A 19,337-nucleotide genomic window follows, 5' to 3' on the forward strand; every position below is an offset into this window, starting at 1 on the left:
GTGTCGTGTGATGAAAGAGGAATACAGACCAGCACAAGTGTTGACATGCTGTGCTGTGCCGTGTCTTGTGATAAAAGAGGAATGCAGACCAGCACAAGTGTTGACATGCTGTGCTGTGCCGTGTCTTGTGATAAAAGAGGAATACAGACCAGCACAAGTGTTGACATGCTGTGCCGTGTCTTGTGATAAAAGAGGAATACAGACCAGCACAAGTGTTGACATGCTGTGCCGTGTCTTGTGATAAAAGAGGAATACAGACCAGCACAAGTGTTGACATGCTGTGCCGTGTCTTGTGATAAAAGAGGAATACAGACCAGCACAAGTGTTGACATGCTGTGCTGTGCCGTGTCTTGTGATAAAAGAGGAATACAGTACAAGTGTTGACATTCCATGCCATGCCATGTCATGTTTGTTGTGATAAGAGGGCAGTACAAGTGTTGACATGCCATGCCATGCCGTGTCTGTGATAAAAGAGTAATACAGTACAGCACAAGTGTTGCCATGCCATGCCATGCCATGTCTGTTGTAATTAAAGAGTAATACAGTACAAGTGTTGACATGCTATGATATGTCGTGTCTGTAATAAAAGAGTAATACACTACAAGTGCTGACATGCCGTGCCTTGCTGTGTCTGTGATAAAAGAGGAATGCAGTGCAAGTGTTGACATGCCATGCCATGCCTTGTGTCTGTAATAAAAGAGTAATACAGTACAAGTGCTGACATGCCTTGCCTTGCTGTGTCTGTGATAAAAGAGGAATGCAGTGCAAGTGTTGACATGCCGTGCCATGCCTTGTGTCTGTGATAAAAGAGGAATACAATACAAGTTTTGACATGCCATGCTGTGCTGTGTCTGTGATAAAAGAGTAATACAGTACAAGTGTTGATGTGTCATGTCTGTGATAAAAGAGTAATACAGTACAAGTGTTGACATGCTGTGCCACGCCTTGTGTCTGTGATAAAAGAGTAATACAGTACAAGTGTTGACATGCCGTGCCATGCCTTGTGTCTGTGATAAAAGAGTAATACAGTACAAGTGCTGACATGCCTTGCCTTGCTGTGTCTGTGATAAAAGAGGAATGCAGTGCAAGTGTTGACATGCCGTGCCATGCCTTGTGTCTGTGATAAAAGAGGAATACAATACAAGTTTTGACATGCCATGCTGTGCTGTGTCTGTGATAAAAGAGTAATACAGTACAAGTGTTGATGTGTCATGTCTGTGATAAAAGAGTAATACAGTACAAGTGTTGACATGCTGTGCCACGCCTTGTGTCTGTGATAAAAGAGTAATACAGTACAAGTGTTGACATGCCGTGCCATGCCTTGTGTCTGTGATAAAAGAGTAATACAGCACAAGTGTTGATGTGCCGTGTCTGTGATAAAAGAGTAATACAGCACAAGTGTTGATGTGTCGTGTCTGTGATAAAAGAGTAATACAGTACAAGTGTTGACATGCCGTGCCCCGCCTTGTGTCTTGTGATAAAAGAGGAATACAGTACAATGCAAGCGTTGCCGTGTCACAGAGCGGTGGACCTGGGACTGACGGCAGAAGACATGGTGGCGGTGCAGGATTTCACGGACACCCTGCGCAGCAAGAGGCAGGTGGACACCGAGTCCCAGTCAGCAGCTGTCATCATCAAGCGGGAGGTCCAGAAGCAGGAGACTCAGATCAGGGTGAGCTCACCGTCATGGTCACCTCTTGTCAGTTGGCCATCCACCGTGATCAGACTGCAAAAATGCAGTGATGTGGTGTGCTGTGTGTGATGTTGCGTGCTGTGTGCTTGATGTGGTGTATTGTGTGTGGGGTCTGCTGTGTGTGATGCGGTGTGGTGTGGTGTGGTGTGGTGTTCTGTATTTGATGTCGTGTGATGTGGCGTGATGTGTGTGATGTGGTTTGCTGTGTGTGTTGGGGCGTGCTGTGTGATGTGGTGTGCTGTGTGGCGTGTTGTGTGTGATGTGGTGTGCTGTGCGTGATGTGGTGTGCTGTATGTGTGATGTGATGTGCTGTGTTATGTGTGATGTGATGTGCTGTGTTATGTGTGATGTGGCATGCTGTGTGTGATGTGGTATGCTGTGTGTGCTGTGGTATGCTCTGTGTGATGTGGTGTGCTGTGTGTGTGATGTGGTGTGCTGTGTGATATGGTATACTGTGTGCTGTGGTCTGCTGTGTGTGTTGTGGTGTGCTGTGTGTGATGTTTGATGTGGTGTGCTGTGTATGATGTGTATTTGTGGTGTGATGTGGCATGCTGTGTGTGGTGTGTTGATGTGATGTGTATGATGTGGTATTTTGTGTGTGATGTGGTGTGCTATGTATGATGTGGTGTGATGTGGCATGCTATGTACAATGTGACGTGATGTGGTGTGACGTGTATGATGTGGTATGCTATGTGTGATGTAGTGTGCTATGTGTGATGTGGCGTGCTGTGTGTGGCAGGACCGAGAGTTGGACAAGGACTACCGGCAGAACCTGGTGGAGCTGACCCAGATGGAGCGCGAGGTGGCCGAGTTCAAATCCCGCTGCTCCCAGCTGGAGGAGGACAACCGCAGCCTGGAGGCGGGGCTGAAGGAGGTGATGGAGGCCCTGCAGAGGGTGCCCACAGGTATCACTGATGTGTTGTGTGCTGAAGGAGTGAGGCCCTGCAGAGGGTGCCCACAGGTATCACTGATGTGTTGTGTGCTGAAGGAGTGAGGCCCTGCAGAGGGTGCCCACAGGTATCACTGGTGTGTTGTGTGCTGAAGGAGTGAGGCCCTGCAGAGGGTGCCCTCAGGTATCACTGATGTGTTGTGTGCTGAAGGAGTGAGGCCCTGCAGAAGGTGCCCACAGGTATCACTGATGTGTTGTGTGCTGAAGGAGTGAGGCCCTGCAGAGGGTGCCCTCAGGTATCACTGGTGTGTTGTGTGCTGAAGGAGTGAGGCCCTGCAGAGGGTGCCCACAGGTATCACTGATGTGTTGTGTTCTGAAGGAGTGAGGCCCTGCAGAGGGTGCCCACAGGTATCACTGACGTTTAGTCTACACACACACCCACACAGCTATCACTGATGTGTAGTCTCTACACATCCACACAGGTATCACTGATGTGTAGTCTTTACACACACCCACACACAGGTATCACTGATGTGAAGTCTTTACACATCCACAAACAGGCATCACTGATGTGAAGTCTTTACACACCCACACAGGTATCACTGATGTGAAGTCTTTACACACCCACACACAGGTATCACTGATGTGAAGTCTTTACACACCCACACACAGGTATCACTGATGTGTGTAGTCTTTACACACCCACACACAGGTATCACTGATGTGAAGTCTTTACACACCCACACACAGGTATCACTGATGTGAAGTCTTTACACCCACCCACACAGGTATCACTGATGTGAAGTCTTTACACACCCACACACAGGTATCACTGATGTGTAGTCTTTACACACCCACACACAGGTATCACTGATGTGAAGTCTTTACACACACCCACACAGGTATCACTGATGTGTAGTCTTTACACACCCACACACAGGTACACCCCCCTCCCTCCCAGGTAACTGCTATGTAGTGTTGACAGTCTATACACACACCCACAGGTAACTGCTGTGTAGTGTTGAGTTGACAGTCTATATACACACACCCACAGGTAACACTGCTGTGTAGTGCTGAGTTGACAGTCTGTGCACATACTCCACAGGTAACTGTTGTGTAGTGTTGAGCTGACAGTCTGTGCACATACTCCACAGGTAACACTGCTGTGTAGTGTTGAGTTGACAGTATATGCACATACTCCACAGGTAACACTGTCGTGTAGTGTTGAGTTGACAGTCTATGCACATACCCCTACAGGTAACACTGCTGTGTAGTGCTGACAGTCTTTTCACACACCTCATTATTGAATGTGGCATACATGATTACAATTATGATTCATCACATCACATGGTACCAACTATGCCTCATACACACACACACACACACACACACACACACACACACACACACACACACACACACACACACACACTCACACTCTCTCACACACACGTGTAAGAAGCGTGCGCTCTCTCACACACATACACACACACACACACACACACACATATGTATAAGCATACACACATGTATAAGCACACGAACACGCATGTGTACACACACACACACACACACACACACACACACACACACACATACACACACACACACACATACACACACATACACACACACACACACAGAGCACACAATTAATCAGTAAAGTAAGAATCTTGCTCACACCTGTGTGTGTGTGTGTGTGTGTGTGTGTGCAGCAGAAGCAGGGGAGTCAGAAGGCATGCCTTTGTCACAGTTCCCAGCCATTGAACGCATGCTGGCGGTGAGTTCACGTCTTTGGAAATACTGATAATGACAGTACAGTTAGATAATACGTTCCAGACTCTCACAGTGCTTATACTGATAATCATAGTACAGTAACATAGTGCTTTCTTACCTCTCACAGTACTTATACTGATAATCATAGTACATTTACATAGTGCTTGCCAGCTTCTCACGGTGCTTATACTGATAATGATATTACAGTTATATAGTGCTTTCATACCTCTCACAGTGCTTATACTAAAAACTAAATGCATGTCTGTAACAACTCGACAGAAACGCCAGATAATGCCAACAAATGTTTTCAATATTTTCATTTCCAATGTTAGAATTGAAGAAGTCAAATCACACAAAGTTTTAGGTGTAGTTATCGATAATGATTTATCATGGTCTGAACATATTACTTATTTATGTAAAAGGATGTCTCAAAAAGTATTCCAGTTATCAAAAATAAAACACTTTCTAAATACACATGCCCGTAAACAATTCTTTAATGCTCATATACAGTCGATAATAGATTATGCTTCTACTTTGTGGGATTCTACTAGCGCTAATACTCTAAAACCTCTTGTTAGATTATACAAACGTGCTTTGAAATTAGTTTTATTAAAGTCAAGTTCATTAACTCCTAATGATTATAGGTCACTTGATATCCTCCCACTGGAGCTAAAACTAGAATATAATAAGGCTGTTTTTATGCACAAAATAGTAAGTGGCTACGCACCTCCTTCAATTATAAATAACTTCCCAGTAAATAACATAAGACATGTACATAAGTTGCATATACCTTGTCCAAATCTTGATCTTTTTAAGTCCAGCCTAACTTACAGCGGGGGAACGTATTGGAATAATTTACCATCACGTTTAAAAAATATTACTAACCACAACAACTTTAAGCAAAATCTAAAAATGTACCTATTCACAAAAATTGACGTCACCTGAAATCCAACATTGCTTTCGACAATTTGTGAGTTCCCTCTCACTCTCTCTTGAGTGGATGCATTTGTGTTTGTGTGTGTGTGTGTATGAATGTGTGTGTGTGTGTGTGTGTGTGTGTATTTCATGATTTTTTTTTTTTTTTTTTTTTCTTTTCTTCTCTTCTTCTTCCTTTTGTGGAATGGCTTTGAATTGTGAAATAATGGTATATTTTGATTGTGTTTTGATTTTGTGCTCATTTTCGCTTTTTTAGCTTTATTCCCTCTTTAGGGCGAGGGCTGGATGTAAAAAAGCATGTTACTTGCTTATCTATTACCCTCGTTAATAAAGATTTTGTCTTGTCTTGTCTTGTCTTATACTGATAATGATAGTACAGTTATATAGTGCCTTCATACCTCTCACAGTGCTTATACTGATAATGATAGTACAGTTATATAGCGCTTTCATACCTCTCACAGTGCTTATACTGATAATGATAGTACAGTTATATAGCGCTTTCATACCTCTCACAGTGCTTATACTGATAATGATAGTACAGTTATATAGTGCTTTCATACCTCTCACAGTGCTTATACTGATAATGATAGTACAGTTATATAGTGCTTTCATACCTAACACAGTGCTTATACTGATAATGATAGTACATTTACATAGTGCTTTCCAGCTTCTCACAGTGCTTATACAGATAATGGTAGTACAATTTTTCTGTGCTTTCTTACCTATCACAGTGCTTCACAATGACAGTCACAGTGCTTTCATACCTGTCAAAGGGCTTTACAGTCATAGTGCTTTCATACCTGTCAAAGGGCTTTACAGTCATAGTGCTTTCATACCTGTCACAGTGCTTTACAATGACAGTCACAGTGCTTTCATACCTGTCAAAGGGCTTTACAGTCATAGTGCTTTCATACCTTTCACGGTGCTTTACAATGACAGTCACAGTGCTTTCATACCTGTCACAGTGCTTCACAATGACAGTCACAGTGCTTTCATACCTGTCAAAATGCTTCACAATGCCAGTCATTGTGCTTTCATACCTGTCAAAGGGCTTCACAATGACAGTCACAGTGCTTTCATACCTGTCAAAGGGCTTCACAGTGACAGTCATTGTGCTTTCATACCTGTCAAAGGGCTTCACAATGACAGTCACAGTGCTTTCATACCTGTCAAAGGGCTTCACAATGACAGTCACTGTGCTTTCATACCTGTCAAAGGGCTTCACAGTGACAGTCATTGTGCTTTCTTGCCTGTCAAAGGGCTTTACAGTCATAGTGCTTTCATACCTGTCAAAGGGCTTTACAGTCATAGTGCTTTCATACCTGTCATGGTGCTTTACAGTGACAGTCATTGTGCTTTCATACCTGTCAAAGGGCTTTACAGTCATAGTGCTTTCATACCTGTCAAAGGGCTTTACAGTCATAGTGCTTTCATACCTGTCACGGTGCTTTACAGTGACAGTCATTGTGCTTTCATACCTGTCAAAGGGCTTCACAATGACAGTCACAGTGCTTTCATACCTGTCAAAGGGCTTCACAATGACAGTCATTGTGCTTTCTTACCTGTCAAAGGGCTTCACAATGACAGTCATTGTGCTTTCATACCTGTCAAAATGCTTCACAATGACAGTCATTGTGCTTTCATACCTGTCAAAGGGCTTCACAATGACAGTCACAGTGCTTTCATACCTGTCAAAGGGCTTCACAGTGACAGTCACAGTGCATTCATACCTGTCAGATGGCTTCACAATGACAGGCATAGTGCTTTCATACCTGTCACAGTGCTTCACAATGACAGTCACAGTGCTTTCATACCTGTCACGGTGCTTTACAATGACAGTCATTGTGCTTTCATACCTGTCAAAGGGCTTCACAATGACAGTCATTGTGCTTTCATACCTGTCAAAGGGCTTCACAATGACAGTCATTGTGCTTTCATAGCTGTCAAAGGGCTTCACAATGACAGTCATAGTGCTTTCATACCTGTCAAAGGTCTTCACAATGACAGTCATAGTGCTTTCATACCTGTCAGAGGACTTCATGATGACAGTATAGTGCTTTTACACCTGTCACAGGGCTTCATGATGTCAGATGACAGTCTTAGTGCTTTTATATCTGTCACAGTGTTTTACAGTCATAGTGCTTTCGTGTCTGTCAAAGGGCTTCACAATGATAGTCATAGTGCTTTTATACCTGTCAAAGGGCTTTACGGTGACAGTCATGTCAGTGTTTGTTTGTTGGCTTGTTGTTTTTGTTGTTGTTTGTTTGCTTGTTGTGTTGTCATCCTTGAGGACTGCAGGTAAACAAGCAGCTGTGTTTACTCCGCCACCTTCCATGAAATCAAACACGTGCTCTGGTTTGGTTTGGTTTGGCTTGATCCCACGGTGCGGGTGGCAGGCGATTGAGGCCAAGCGTGTGATTGGGAACTACGACACCTCCCTCTACCTCAAGGAGCAGGTGGACGTGCTGCGAGGCCGCAACGAAGAGATCCGCTCAGAGCTCAGGCTGGCCCGCGGGGACTGCAGCAAGGCACAGCTGGAGCGAGACAAGGCCTTTGAGCAGGTCAGGGGTCAAGGTCGTTCAGAGTGTTGTGGCTGTGTCCAAGTTTGTTTTAAGAGTTGTACGTGTTGCCGTTATTGTTGTTGTTGCTGTTGTTGTGAATTACTGTTGTGTGATTTACCATTGTGTGAATTACTGTTGTGTGAATTGCTGGTGTGAATTACTGTTGTGTGATTTACTGTTGTGTACTGCTGTGTGAATTACTGTTGTGTGCATTACTGTTGTGTGTTTTACTGTTATGTGAATTACTGTTGTGTGATATACTGTTCTGTGAATTACAGTTGTGTGAATTACTGTTGTCTGTTATACTGTCGTAAATTGCAGTTGTCTGTTTTACTGTTTCGTGATTTACTGTTGTGTGAGTTACTGTTGTGTACTGTTGTGTGAATTACTGTTGTGTGATTTACTGGTGTGTGTTTTACTGGTGTGTGAATTACAGGATATGTGAATTACAATTGTGTGAGTTACTGTTGTGATTCACTGTTGTGAATTATTGTTTGTGTGATTTACTGTTGTGTGATTTACTGTTCTGAATTACTGTTGTGTGAGTTACTGTTGTGTGAGTTACTGCATTTCCATTGTGTCCTCAGCTGGAGAGGATGCAGAAAGAGGGGGTGGTGATTGGGGGAGAAGGCGGAGGTGGGGTGGTTGCCGCGCCGATGCAGGTCATGACCCTGCCTGAAGGCATGGCCCCTACCAGCACCGAGATCATCGCCTCTCTGAACGAACACCTGGTCATCGTTCTGCAGGTGGGTGGCTGAAACACACTGAACAAGTGCACAGGGTGAATGCCCACACACATATACATACACATGTATACACATGTGCAACACTTGTACACAACGGATGCACCCTCTCACTCACACACACACACACGACACACACATACACACACACACACATACACATACACACACACACACACACACATCCCCCACACTCAAACACCCCCCACACCTCCTCACGTTCTCTTTTTATCTCCCACACATACACATTCACCCAACTCTTTAACCACCCCTCAGCACACACACACACACACACACACACACACACACACACACCCTAACCACCCCCAACACACCCACACACACACCATAACCACCCCCCAACACACACACACTAACCATCCCCCCAACACACCCACACATACACCCTAACCACCCCCAACACACACACACACCCTAACCACCCCCAACACACACACACACACACACCCTAACCACCCCCAACACACACACACAGACACCCTAACCACCCCCAACACACACACACACACACACCTTAACCACCCAAAACACACACACACACACACACACCCTAACCACCCCCCAACACCCCCCCACACACACACCCTAACCACCCCCCAACACACCCCCACACACACACCTTTACCACCCCCGACACACACACACACACACACACACCCTAACTACCCCCCAACACACCGACACACACACCCTGACCACCCCCCAACACACACTTACACACACCTTAACCACCCCAACACACACACACACACACACACACACACACACACACACCCTAACCACCCCCCAACACACACACACACACACACACCCTAACTACCCCCCAACACACCCACACACATACCCTGACCACCCCCCAACACACACTTACACACACCTTAACCACCCCCAACACACACACACACACACACACACACACACACCCTAACCACCCCCCAACACACACACACACACACACACACACCCTTACTACCCCCCAACACACCCACACACACACCCTGACACACACCCTGACCACCCCCCAACACACACCCACACGCACACCCTGACCACCCCCCAACACACACTTATGCACACTTTAACCACCCCCAACACACACACACACACACACACTATCTGTCTCTCTCTCTCTCTCTCTGACACACTGACTGCTGTGGGCCCAGGAGCTGTCACAGCGTGAGGAGAACATGCACAAGATGGAGACCGCCCTGGAGAACTACCGCCGCAAGTTTGGCGTCATGCGACACCAGCAGGGGCTGCTCTACAAGGACTACCTGCAAGACAAAGAGGTGAGGGCACTGTGTGCCACTGCTGGTGGGGGACAGGTGTGGGCAGGTGTGTGGGATGTCCACTGATGATGAGAACTGTAGAGTTTAATGACAGGTGTGTGGGATGTGTACTGATGATGATAACTGTAGAGGTTAATGACAGGTGTGTGGATGTCCACTGATAATGATGACTGTAGAGTTTAATGACAGGTGTGTGGGATGTGTACTGATGATGATGACTGTAGAGTTTAATGACAGGTGTGTGGGATGTCCACTGATAATGAGAACTGTAGAGTTTAATGACTGGTGTGTGGGATGTCCACTGATAATGATAACTATAGAGTTTAATGACAGATGTGGTCAGGTGTGTGGGATGTCCACTGATAATGATAACTATAGAGTTTAATGACAGATGTGGTCAGGTGTGTGGGATGTCCACTGATAATGATAACTATAGAGTTTAATGACAGATGTGGTCAGGTGTGTGGGATGTCCACTGATAATGATAACTGTAGAGTTTAATGACAGGTGTGTGGGATGTCCACTGATGATGATAACTGTAGAGTTTAATGACAGATGTGTGGGATGTCCACTGATGATTATAACTGTAGAGTTTAATGACAGGTGTGTGGGATGTCCACTGATGATTATATCATGGCCTGGCTTCGCTGACGAAGATCTAGGAAGGGCGTTGTCCACGTCTGATGCAGGCACGCTCATGGCTGACAAGGCCAATGCGGGAAAAGCAGAGTCGGCCGCAGCGGTTGCAAGGGAAAGTCTGGTCTGGGTTCGCGGCTGCAGCGTCGTGGTTCTTCCTCCTTCTGCGTTTGTCCTCAAGGCTGGCCCTGCGGTTGTTTTCGAAGGAGGAGACAGCTTGGTGGATGGTGCGTCGCCAGGTCTCTCGATCAGCGGCTACTGCGGACCACTGGCGATGGTCAATGTGACAGGCACCGAGAGCTTTCTTCAAGGAGTCTTTGTATCTCTTCTTGGGTGCTCCTCTGTCACGGTGGCCAGTGGACAGTTCGCCATATAGCGCGATCTTGGGCAGGCGGTGGTCCTCCATCCTGGACACGTGCCCTGCCCAACGTAGCTGGGTCTTTAGCAGCACTGCCTCGATGCTGATAGTCTTTGCCTGCTCCAGGACCTCGACATTTGTGATGTAGTCACTCCAGTGGATGCTGAGGATGGTGCGAAGGCAGCGCTGGTGGAAGCGATCAAGCAGTCGTATGTGGTGCCGGTAGGTGACCCAGGTTTCGGAGCCATACAACAGGGTGGGCAGTACAACAGCTCTGTACACGCTGATCTTTGTGTCTTTCTTCAGGTGTTTGTTGTTCCACACTCTCTTGTACAGCCTGCCGAATGCGCTGTTTGCCTTTGCAAGTCTGTTGTCGATCTCCTTGTCGATCTTGGCGTCAGACGAGATGGTGCAGCCTAGGTAGCTGAACTGGTGGACCGACTTCAGCTCTGTCTCACCGATGTTGATGTGAGGAGCGTGGAATTCTTCCTGTGGGGCAGGCTGGTGGAGAACTTCCGTCTTTTTCAGACTGACTTCTAGGCCGAAGAGCTGCGCAGCCTCTGCGAAGCAGGACGTTATACGCTGCAGGGCCGCTTCTGTATGGGCGACGAGGGCAGCATCGTCGGCAAACAGAAGCTCTCTGATGAGTTGCTCCAGTGTCTTGGTGTGGGCCTGTAGCCGCCTCAGGTTGAATAGGCTGCCATCAGTGCGGTATCTGATGAAGATACCGTCGTCGTCGCCAAGATCTTCAGTGGCCTGTTGGAGCATCATGCTGAAGAAGATCGTGAAGAGGGTCGGCGCGAGGACACAACCTTGTTTCACTCCATTTCCAATTGGGAAGGGCTCCGAAAGGTCGTTGCTGTGTCTGACCTGTCCACGCTGTTCCTCATGTAGTTGGATGACCATGCTGAGGAATTTTGGGGGGCATCCTAGACGTTTCATGATCTCCCACAGACCTTTTCTGCTCACGGTGTCGAAAGCTTTCGTGAGATCGACGAATGTCGCATACAGTCCTTTGTTCTGTTCCCGACATTTTTCTTGTAGCTGTCTGAGAACGAAGACCATGTCCGTGGTGCCTCTGTTGGCTCTAAAGCCACACTGACTCTCTGGGAGATGTTCTTCGGCGATAGTAGGCACCAGCCGATTTAGGAGGACTCTGGCGAGGATCTTGCCTGCAATGGAGAGCAGAGTTATCCCCCTGTAGTTGGAGCAGTCCGACTTTTCTCCCTTGTTTTTATACAGGGTGATGATGACTGCGTCACGGAGGTCCTGTGGTAGTTTGCCTTGCTCCCAGCAGCAGACAAAGAGGTTGTGGAGTTTGGAGTGTAGTGCTGGGCCTCCATTCTTCCACGCCTCCGGCGGAATTCCGTCAACCCCTGCTGCCTTGCCACATTTCAGCTGTTCAATGGCCTTGACAGTCTCTTCTAGGGTTGGTAGCTCGTCCAGTTGTAATTTCACTGGCTGTTGTGGGATGCGGAGAATTGCCGAGTCTTGAACCATGCGGTTGGCGCTGAAGAGGGCCTGGAAATGTTCCGACCACCTGTTCAGGATCGACGTCTTGTCTGTGAAGAGCGCCTGGCCGTCTGCGCTGCGCAAAGGACTCTGGACCTGGTATGAGGGACCGTACACCGCCTTCAAGGCTTCGTATAAGCCCTGGTAGTCACCAGTGTCTGCACAAAGCTGAGCCCTCTCTGCCAGGTTGGTCCACCACCCATTTTGAATCTCACGAAGCTTGCGCTGGAGGTTGCTGCATATGAGCCGGAAGGTTGCTTTCTTCACCGGACAAGACGGTTGTGCAAGGTGAGCCTGGTGGGCTGATCTCTTCTTCGCCAGCAATTCTTGGATCTCCTGGTTGTTTTCGTCAAACCAGTCCTTGTTCTTTTTCGACGAGAACCCTAGGACTTCTTCAGAGGACTGCAGGATGGCTGATTTCAGCTGTGCCCATAGTGCTTCTGGAGAGGGGTCTGTGGGGCAACTGGGGTCTTCAAGTTTGTCCTGAAGCTTCGCCTGGAATTCAGCTTTCACTTCAGCTGACTGAAAGTTGCCGACCTGGAATTTCTTCCTAGGAGCTCCTCCTTTCTTTGGTTTGGGCTTGAAGTGGAGCCTGAGCTTGCTGCGGACGAGGCGGTGGTCAGTATGACACTCCGCGCTGGGCATCACTCGGGTGTGTAGGACGTCTCGTACGTCTCTCTGGCGCATCAGGATGTAATCAATGAGGTGCCAATGTTTGGACCGAGGATGCATCCACGTTGTCTTCAGGCTGTCCTTCTGCTGGAAAATGGTGTTGGTGATGGTAAACTGCTGCTCTGCACAGAACTCGAGAAGAAGGCGCCCATTGTCGTTGCAATTACCAACGCCATGCTTGCCAAGGACTCCTTTCCAGGCTTCTGAATCTTGGCCAACTCTGGCATTGAAGTCGCCAAGGATGATGACCTTGTCATCAGCAGGGGTGTTCTGAACGAGGTTGCGCAGATCAGTGTAAAACTTGACCTTTTCTGTGGGGTCCGCTTGGAGGGTTGGAGCGTACACGCTGAACAGAGTGGCATGCTGTTTGTTCCGTAGTGGGAGGCGCATGGACATAATTCGGTCTGAGTGTCCTGTTGGCAGGTTTTCAAGCTTGGAGGCAATGGTGCTCCTGACCATAAAGCCTACGCCATAAAGGCGTCTCTCGGTCTCTGGCTTGCCTGACCAGTAGAGGGTGTACCCAGCGCCGTGTTCCTGGAGGCTGCCTTTCCCTGCAAAGCGGACTTCGCTGACGGCAGCAATGTCAATGTTCAGTCTCTGAAGTTCGTGTGCGACTAGAGCGGAACGCCTTTCTGGGTGGTTGCTGTCTGCAGAGTCACGCATGGTTCGGATGTTCCAGCATGCTACCTTTAGTCCTTTTGCACCTAATTGTGAGGCAGGTGCCGGCCTTTTCTTCTCTATTGTTGTTCGACCGCGTTTGGAGATGCCCGTTGACCGCGGCTAGCCAACTGGGGGGTATGGAGATGAGCATTTGTTTGGACCACCTTTTCTAGGCCCCTCTCCGTGTGGAGCAAGCAGTGCTGTCCCTAGAAAAGGCTGCTTGGTCGTTCAGGGTGCTGCCGAGTGATGCTGTCACCTCCGGGTCAACAATCAGGCGACCAATATCCTGAACCGCCTGCATGCAGGATTGGAACTGCGGCTTCCAGTGACATCTTCCACCTGCCGTTTTCGCCCCTTTCCCATCGCTACAGGGCTTGGAATAGTTGGTGGCGCGGACGTGGACGTGTCCTTCAAGCCTGCGCAATGGAATTTTTAGGTGGAGTGCAGTGTGCGCAGTACTGGCCCCACCCTTTACACCCGTGGTTCATCTGCCATAGCCTAGCAAGCTGGGACGGTGACAGTGAGGTCCTCAGGTCGTAGGTTTTATATCAGACTGTCCTTGTCCTAGCCTCTGGCTCAAAAACCTCCCTCGGAGGCACGGGGGCGCGGCTACTGAAAGTCGGGACATGGCCATGGACCCAGGGTCAATGCATGTCGAGACTGTCCTGCATTCCTTAGCACTTCATGGGTTTTACTTCAGACTTTTCCTTGTCTTAGATGGACTGCCTTCCCGGGCTGTCGAGCTCCATCTGCCCGCATGTGACAGGTAGCACAGGGTTACATGGTACCTGTGGCAGGTAGAGACCTGACCTGACCTGTAATTATAACTGTAGAGTTTAATGACAGGTGTGTGGGATGTGTACTGATGATGATAACTGTAGAGGTTAATGACAGGTGTGTGGGATGTCCACTGATAATGATGACTGTAGAGTTTAATGACAGGTGTGTGGGATGTGTACTGATGATGATGACTGTAGAGTTTAATGACAGGTGTGTGGGATGTCCACTGATAATGAGAACTGTAGAGTTTAATGACTGGTGTGTGGGATGTCCACTGATAATGATAACTATAGAGTTAAATGACAGATGTGGTCAGGTGTGTGGGATGTCCACTGATAATGATAACTATAGAGTTTAATGACAGATGTGGTCAGGTGTGTGGGATGTCCACTGATAATGATAACTGTAGAGTTTAATGACAGATGTGGTCAGGTGTGTGGGATGTCCACTGATAATGATAACTGTAGAGTTTAATGACAGGTGTGTGGGATGTCCACTGATGATGATAACTGTAGAGTTTAATGACAGGTGTGTGGGATGTCCACTGATGATTATAACTGTAGAGTTTAATGACAGGTGTGTGGGATGTCCACTGATAATGAGAACTGCAGAGTTTAATGACAGGTGTGTGGGATGTCCACTGATGATTATAACTGTAGAGTTTAGTGACAGGTGTGTGGGATGTCCACTGATGATGATAACTGTAGAGTTTAATGACAGGTGTGTGGGATGTCCACTGATAATGATGACTGTAGAGGTTAAAGACAGGTGTGTGGGATGTCCACTGATAATGAGAACTGTAGAGTTTAATGACAGGTGTGTAGGATGTCCACTGATAATGATAACTGTAGAGTTTAATGACAGGTGTGTGGGATGTCCACAGATGATAACTGTAGAGTTTAATGACAGGTGTGTGGGATGTCCACTGATAATGATGACTGTATAGCTTAATGACAGGTGTGTGGGATGTCCACTGATAATGATAACTGTAGAGTTTAATGACAGGTGTGTGGAATGTCCACTGATAATGATGACTGTAGAGTTTAATGACAGATGTGGTCAGGTGTGTAGGATGTCCACTGATAATGATGACTGTAGAGTTTAAAGACAGGTGTGTGGGATGTCCACTGATAATGATGACTGTAGAGTTTAATGACAGGTGTGTGGGGTGTCCACTGATAATAACTGTAGAGTTTAATGACAGGTGTGTGGAATGTCCACTGATGATGATAACTGTAGAGTTTAATGACAGGTGTGTGGGATGTCCACTGATGATGATGACTGTAGAGTTTAATGACAGGTGTGTGGGATGTCCTTTGATAATGAGAACTGTAGAGTTTAATGACAGGTGTGTGGGATGTCCACTGATAATGATGACTGTAGAGTTTAATAACAGATGTGTGGGATGTCCTTTGATAATGAGAACTGCAGAGTTTAATGACAGGTGTGTGGGATATCCACTGATAATGATGACTGTAGAGTTTAATGACAGGTGTGTGGGATGTCCTTTGATAATGAGAACTGCAGAGTTTAATGACAGGTGTGTTGGATGTCCACTGATAATGATGACTGTAGAGTTTAATGACAGGTGTGTGGGATGTCCACTGATAATGATGACTGTAGAGTTTAATGACAGGTGTGTGGGATGTCCACTGATAATGACTGTAGAGTTTAATGACAGGTGTGTGGGATGGATGTCCACTGATGATGATGACTGTAGAGTTTAATGACAGGTGTGCGGGATGTCCACTGATAATGATGACTGTAGAGTTTAATGACAGGTGTGTGGGATGGATGTCCACTGATAATGATGACTGTAGAGTTTAATGACAGGTGTGTGGGATGTCCACTGATGATTATAACTGTAGAGCCTAATGACAGGCATGGTCAGGTGTGTGGGATGCCCTTGAGGTCTTGGTTTGGTGCAGGTTGAATTAAAGCTGTCCTTTTTGTGTGAGATATGTTACTTGATGTCGGCATAGGTGTTTATGTGAGGTGAGTGACCCTGTATTCAGAGAAATAACACGTTTGTGTGATTGTGTTTGTATTTCTTCCGCATCTTGTTTTATTGAAATGATAGATCAGCATAATTATATTTTTTGTATTTTCCCTGTTGTGGGAAATTGTATTGGATAAATGCCAGCGTGTTTTTGTGTGTGTTCATTTGAGTATGTTCGTGTGTGTGTGCATGCTTGCTTGTGTGGATTTGCATGTGTGCCTCCGTGTGTGTGTGTGCTCATGCTTGTGTGTGTGTGTGTGTGTATGTGCACGCATATGTGTGTGTCTATATGCGCATGTGTGTGTCTGTATATTTGTTTATGCATGTGTGTGTGTGTGTGTGTGTGTGTGTGTGTGCAGGAGTGGGAGAAGGAGAAGGAGGAGCTGAGTCAGAAGCTGAAGGAGATTCAGGGCAGTCGAGAGGAGGACCTGGTCAAGGTGGCCGAGTTTGATGTGAGTGCATATGTCCTCAACAATATGTGCCTGATCAGTGCAGCTGCACTGATGTTTCTGTTGACCACTGTGTTAATGGTGACTAGGACAATGATAATGTCTCCCCATGTAGAGACTGGTGGACACGCTATGATGATAATGACAGTGATGACAATGATTATGACAATGATGATTACAATGTCTTCCTGTGGAGAGACTGTTGAACACGCTATGATAATGGTGACAATGATAATGATGATGATGATGACAATAATGATCACAATGTCTTCCTGTGGAGAGACTGGTGAACACTCTATGATAATGATGACAGTGATAATGACGATGATGATGACAGTGATGATCACAATGTCTCCCTGTGGAGAGACTGGTGGACACGCTGTGATAATGATGACAGTGATGATGATAATGATGACAGTGTCTCCCTGTGCAGAGACTGGTGGACACACTATGATGATAATGACAGTGATGACAATGATTATGACAATGGTGATTACAATGTCTCCCTGTGGAGAGACTGGTGAACATGCTATGATAATGATGACAATGATAATGGTGATAATGATGACAATGATGATGACAGTGTCTCCCCGTGCAGAGACTGGTGGACACACTATGATAATGATGACAATGATAATGGTGATGATGATGACAATGATGATGACAACGTCTCCCCATGCAGAGACTGGTGGACACACTGCAGCAGGATGACGTGGAGGTGAGACGACGGCTGTCAGAAATGACGCGGCGACTGACGGTGCTGCGTGTCAACGAGAAAGCCCTGGTGCGTCGCTACAACACCATGGAGGAGGTGGAGGGCACACTGCGCAAGGTGAGTGACACAGGACGCTGTGGCTGTGTGTGGTGTGGGCACCTCTCTGGTGTGGTGTGTGGTGTGGGCACCTCTCTGGTGTGGTGTGTGGTGTGGGCACCTCTCTGGTGTGGTGTGTGGTGTGGGCACCTCTCTGGTGTGGTGTTTTGGGCACCTCTCTGAATTTGTTTACTGTTTTTCAGCCCCGATATGGCCATGTGTTGTGGCTGGGCTTTAAGCAGAAAAAGATGGTGTCATTGAGTGTTTGACACAGGAGGTTGGTGATAGTGTGTCAGGCTGACAGCCCTATGCTGGTGGTGTTTCAGTGTGTGCTTTCTGTGCCTTCAGACTCTGGTGTCAAGGTGACCACACTGTTTGGAGTTGAACAGGGCAAGATTTTCCTGTGAAAAAAAAAAGAAAAAGAAAAGTAAAAAAAATATTTTAAAAAGCTATGTAAATTGGATGTCATAGTGTGAAAAAAAAGCTATGTAAAGTGGATGTCACAGTGTGATTAAAAAAAAAAGAAAAGGAGTGTTTGTGTATGAATTCAATGCCTTGTCCAGTGACACAATGGGTGTTTGGGTTTTTTTTTCAGGAAAACAATCGTCTGCGCAATGAGATGAACCAGCTGGAAAGTGCTATCTCAGAGAGGATGGGATATCTACAACGCTACAAGGTCAGCTACATTCTGCCCATGCTCACTCTCTCTGTCTCTCTCTGTCTCTGTCTCACTCTCTCTCTCTCTCTCTCTCCCACACAGCCACCTCAGCTGAAGATCTGTATGTGATCGTGACTGTGATTATAATGACGATACACTTGCCCCAGTATAGTGTAGAATCCTTTGGAATGGCTCAAGTTCTGTAACAATGACATACTAGATGTTTGTTCTGAAGAAGAGGATGGTGATGATGACAGTGATGATGCTGATGCTGACAGTGATGTTTTGATGATGGCCAGGACATGGCATCCTTCAAGATAGCGGCGCTGCAGAAGGCGGTGGAGGAGTCGGTGCCCCAGGCTGACCTGGACAAGGTGAACAAGGAGTTCCACCAGCTGACAGAGAAGTACCGTGACCTGCTGGAGAAGGGCAACACCCTGGTCACCAAGACCGAAGCCATCTCCGGCCTGGAGGTCCGTCTCTTCCTCCCTCCCTCCCCCCCCCACCCGCCCTCTGTCTGTCTGTCTGTTGGTGCTGACAGTGGCTGTGTCCGTGATTGGATTCACTGTTCTACAGCCCAGTGCTGGCCTCACAACTCGGCCATTTTCTTTTGAGAAGATGCCAAGGTTGGAAGGGAAGATAGCCAGGAGGAAATATAGATGCAAAAATAAATGACAATCACTCTTAACACAACAACACACTTAAAGTCCAGTTGTTAGATATTATACGTTATATACACAGAAATATAGGGGAAGAGATAATGAGTGTTGATTATGATCTGTGCATCCACAGTTCAAAGTCATTGTCTCAGTTCCCACTGATGTATGATGTGGTAGTGTGTACTGACACGTGTGATGTAGCAGTGTGTACTAATGTATGATGTGGTAGTGTGTA

The 19,337-nt window shown here is 46.8% G+C and overlaps 1 protein-coding gene across 2 annotated transcripts in view; it reads left to right on the forward strand.

Annotated features, from left to right (window-relative positions):
- LOC143297729 (centrosomal protein of 290 kDa-like) overlaps window positions 1-19,337 on the forward strand; it is a 123,787-nt gene that overhangs the window by 32,543 nt on the left and 71,907 nt on the right. For both annotated transcript variants that reach the window (XM_076610165.1, XM_076610166.1), the window contains exons 17-26: window positions 1,522-1,672; window positions 2,433-2,598; window positions 4,298-4,362; window positions 7,691-7,855; window positions 8,443-8,601; window positions 9,783-9,908; window positions 16,885-16,977; window positions 17,657-17,806; window positions 18,381-18,461; window positions 18,743-18,916. In XM_076610165.1, the coding sequence (XP_076466280.1) occupies window positions 1,522-1,672; window positions 2,433-2,598; window positions 4,298-4,362; window positions 7,691-7,855; window positions 8,443-8,601; window positions 9,783-9,908; window positions 16,885-16,977; window positions 17,657-17,806; window positions 18,381-18,461; window positions 18,743-18,916 (1,330 nt within the window). The remainder of the gene's footprint in view (window positions 1-1,521; window positions 1,673-2,432; window positions 2,599-4,297; window positions 4,363-7,690; window positions 7,856-8,442; window positions 8,602-9,782; window positions 9,909-16,884; window positions 16,978-17,656; window positions 17,807-18,380; window positions 18,462-18,742; window positions 18,917-19,337) is intronic.

Source organism: Babylonia areolata, chromosome 23 (genome assembly GCF_041734735.1).
Source record: "Babylonia areolata isolate BAREFJ2019XMU chromosome 23, ASM4173473v1, whole genome shotgun sequence".
Classification (NCBI taxonomy): domain Eukaryota; kingdom Metazoa; phylum Mollusca; class Gastropoda; order Neogastropoda; family Buccinidae; genus Babylonia; species Babylonia areolata.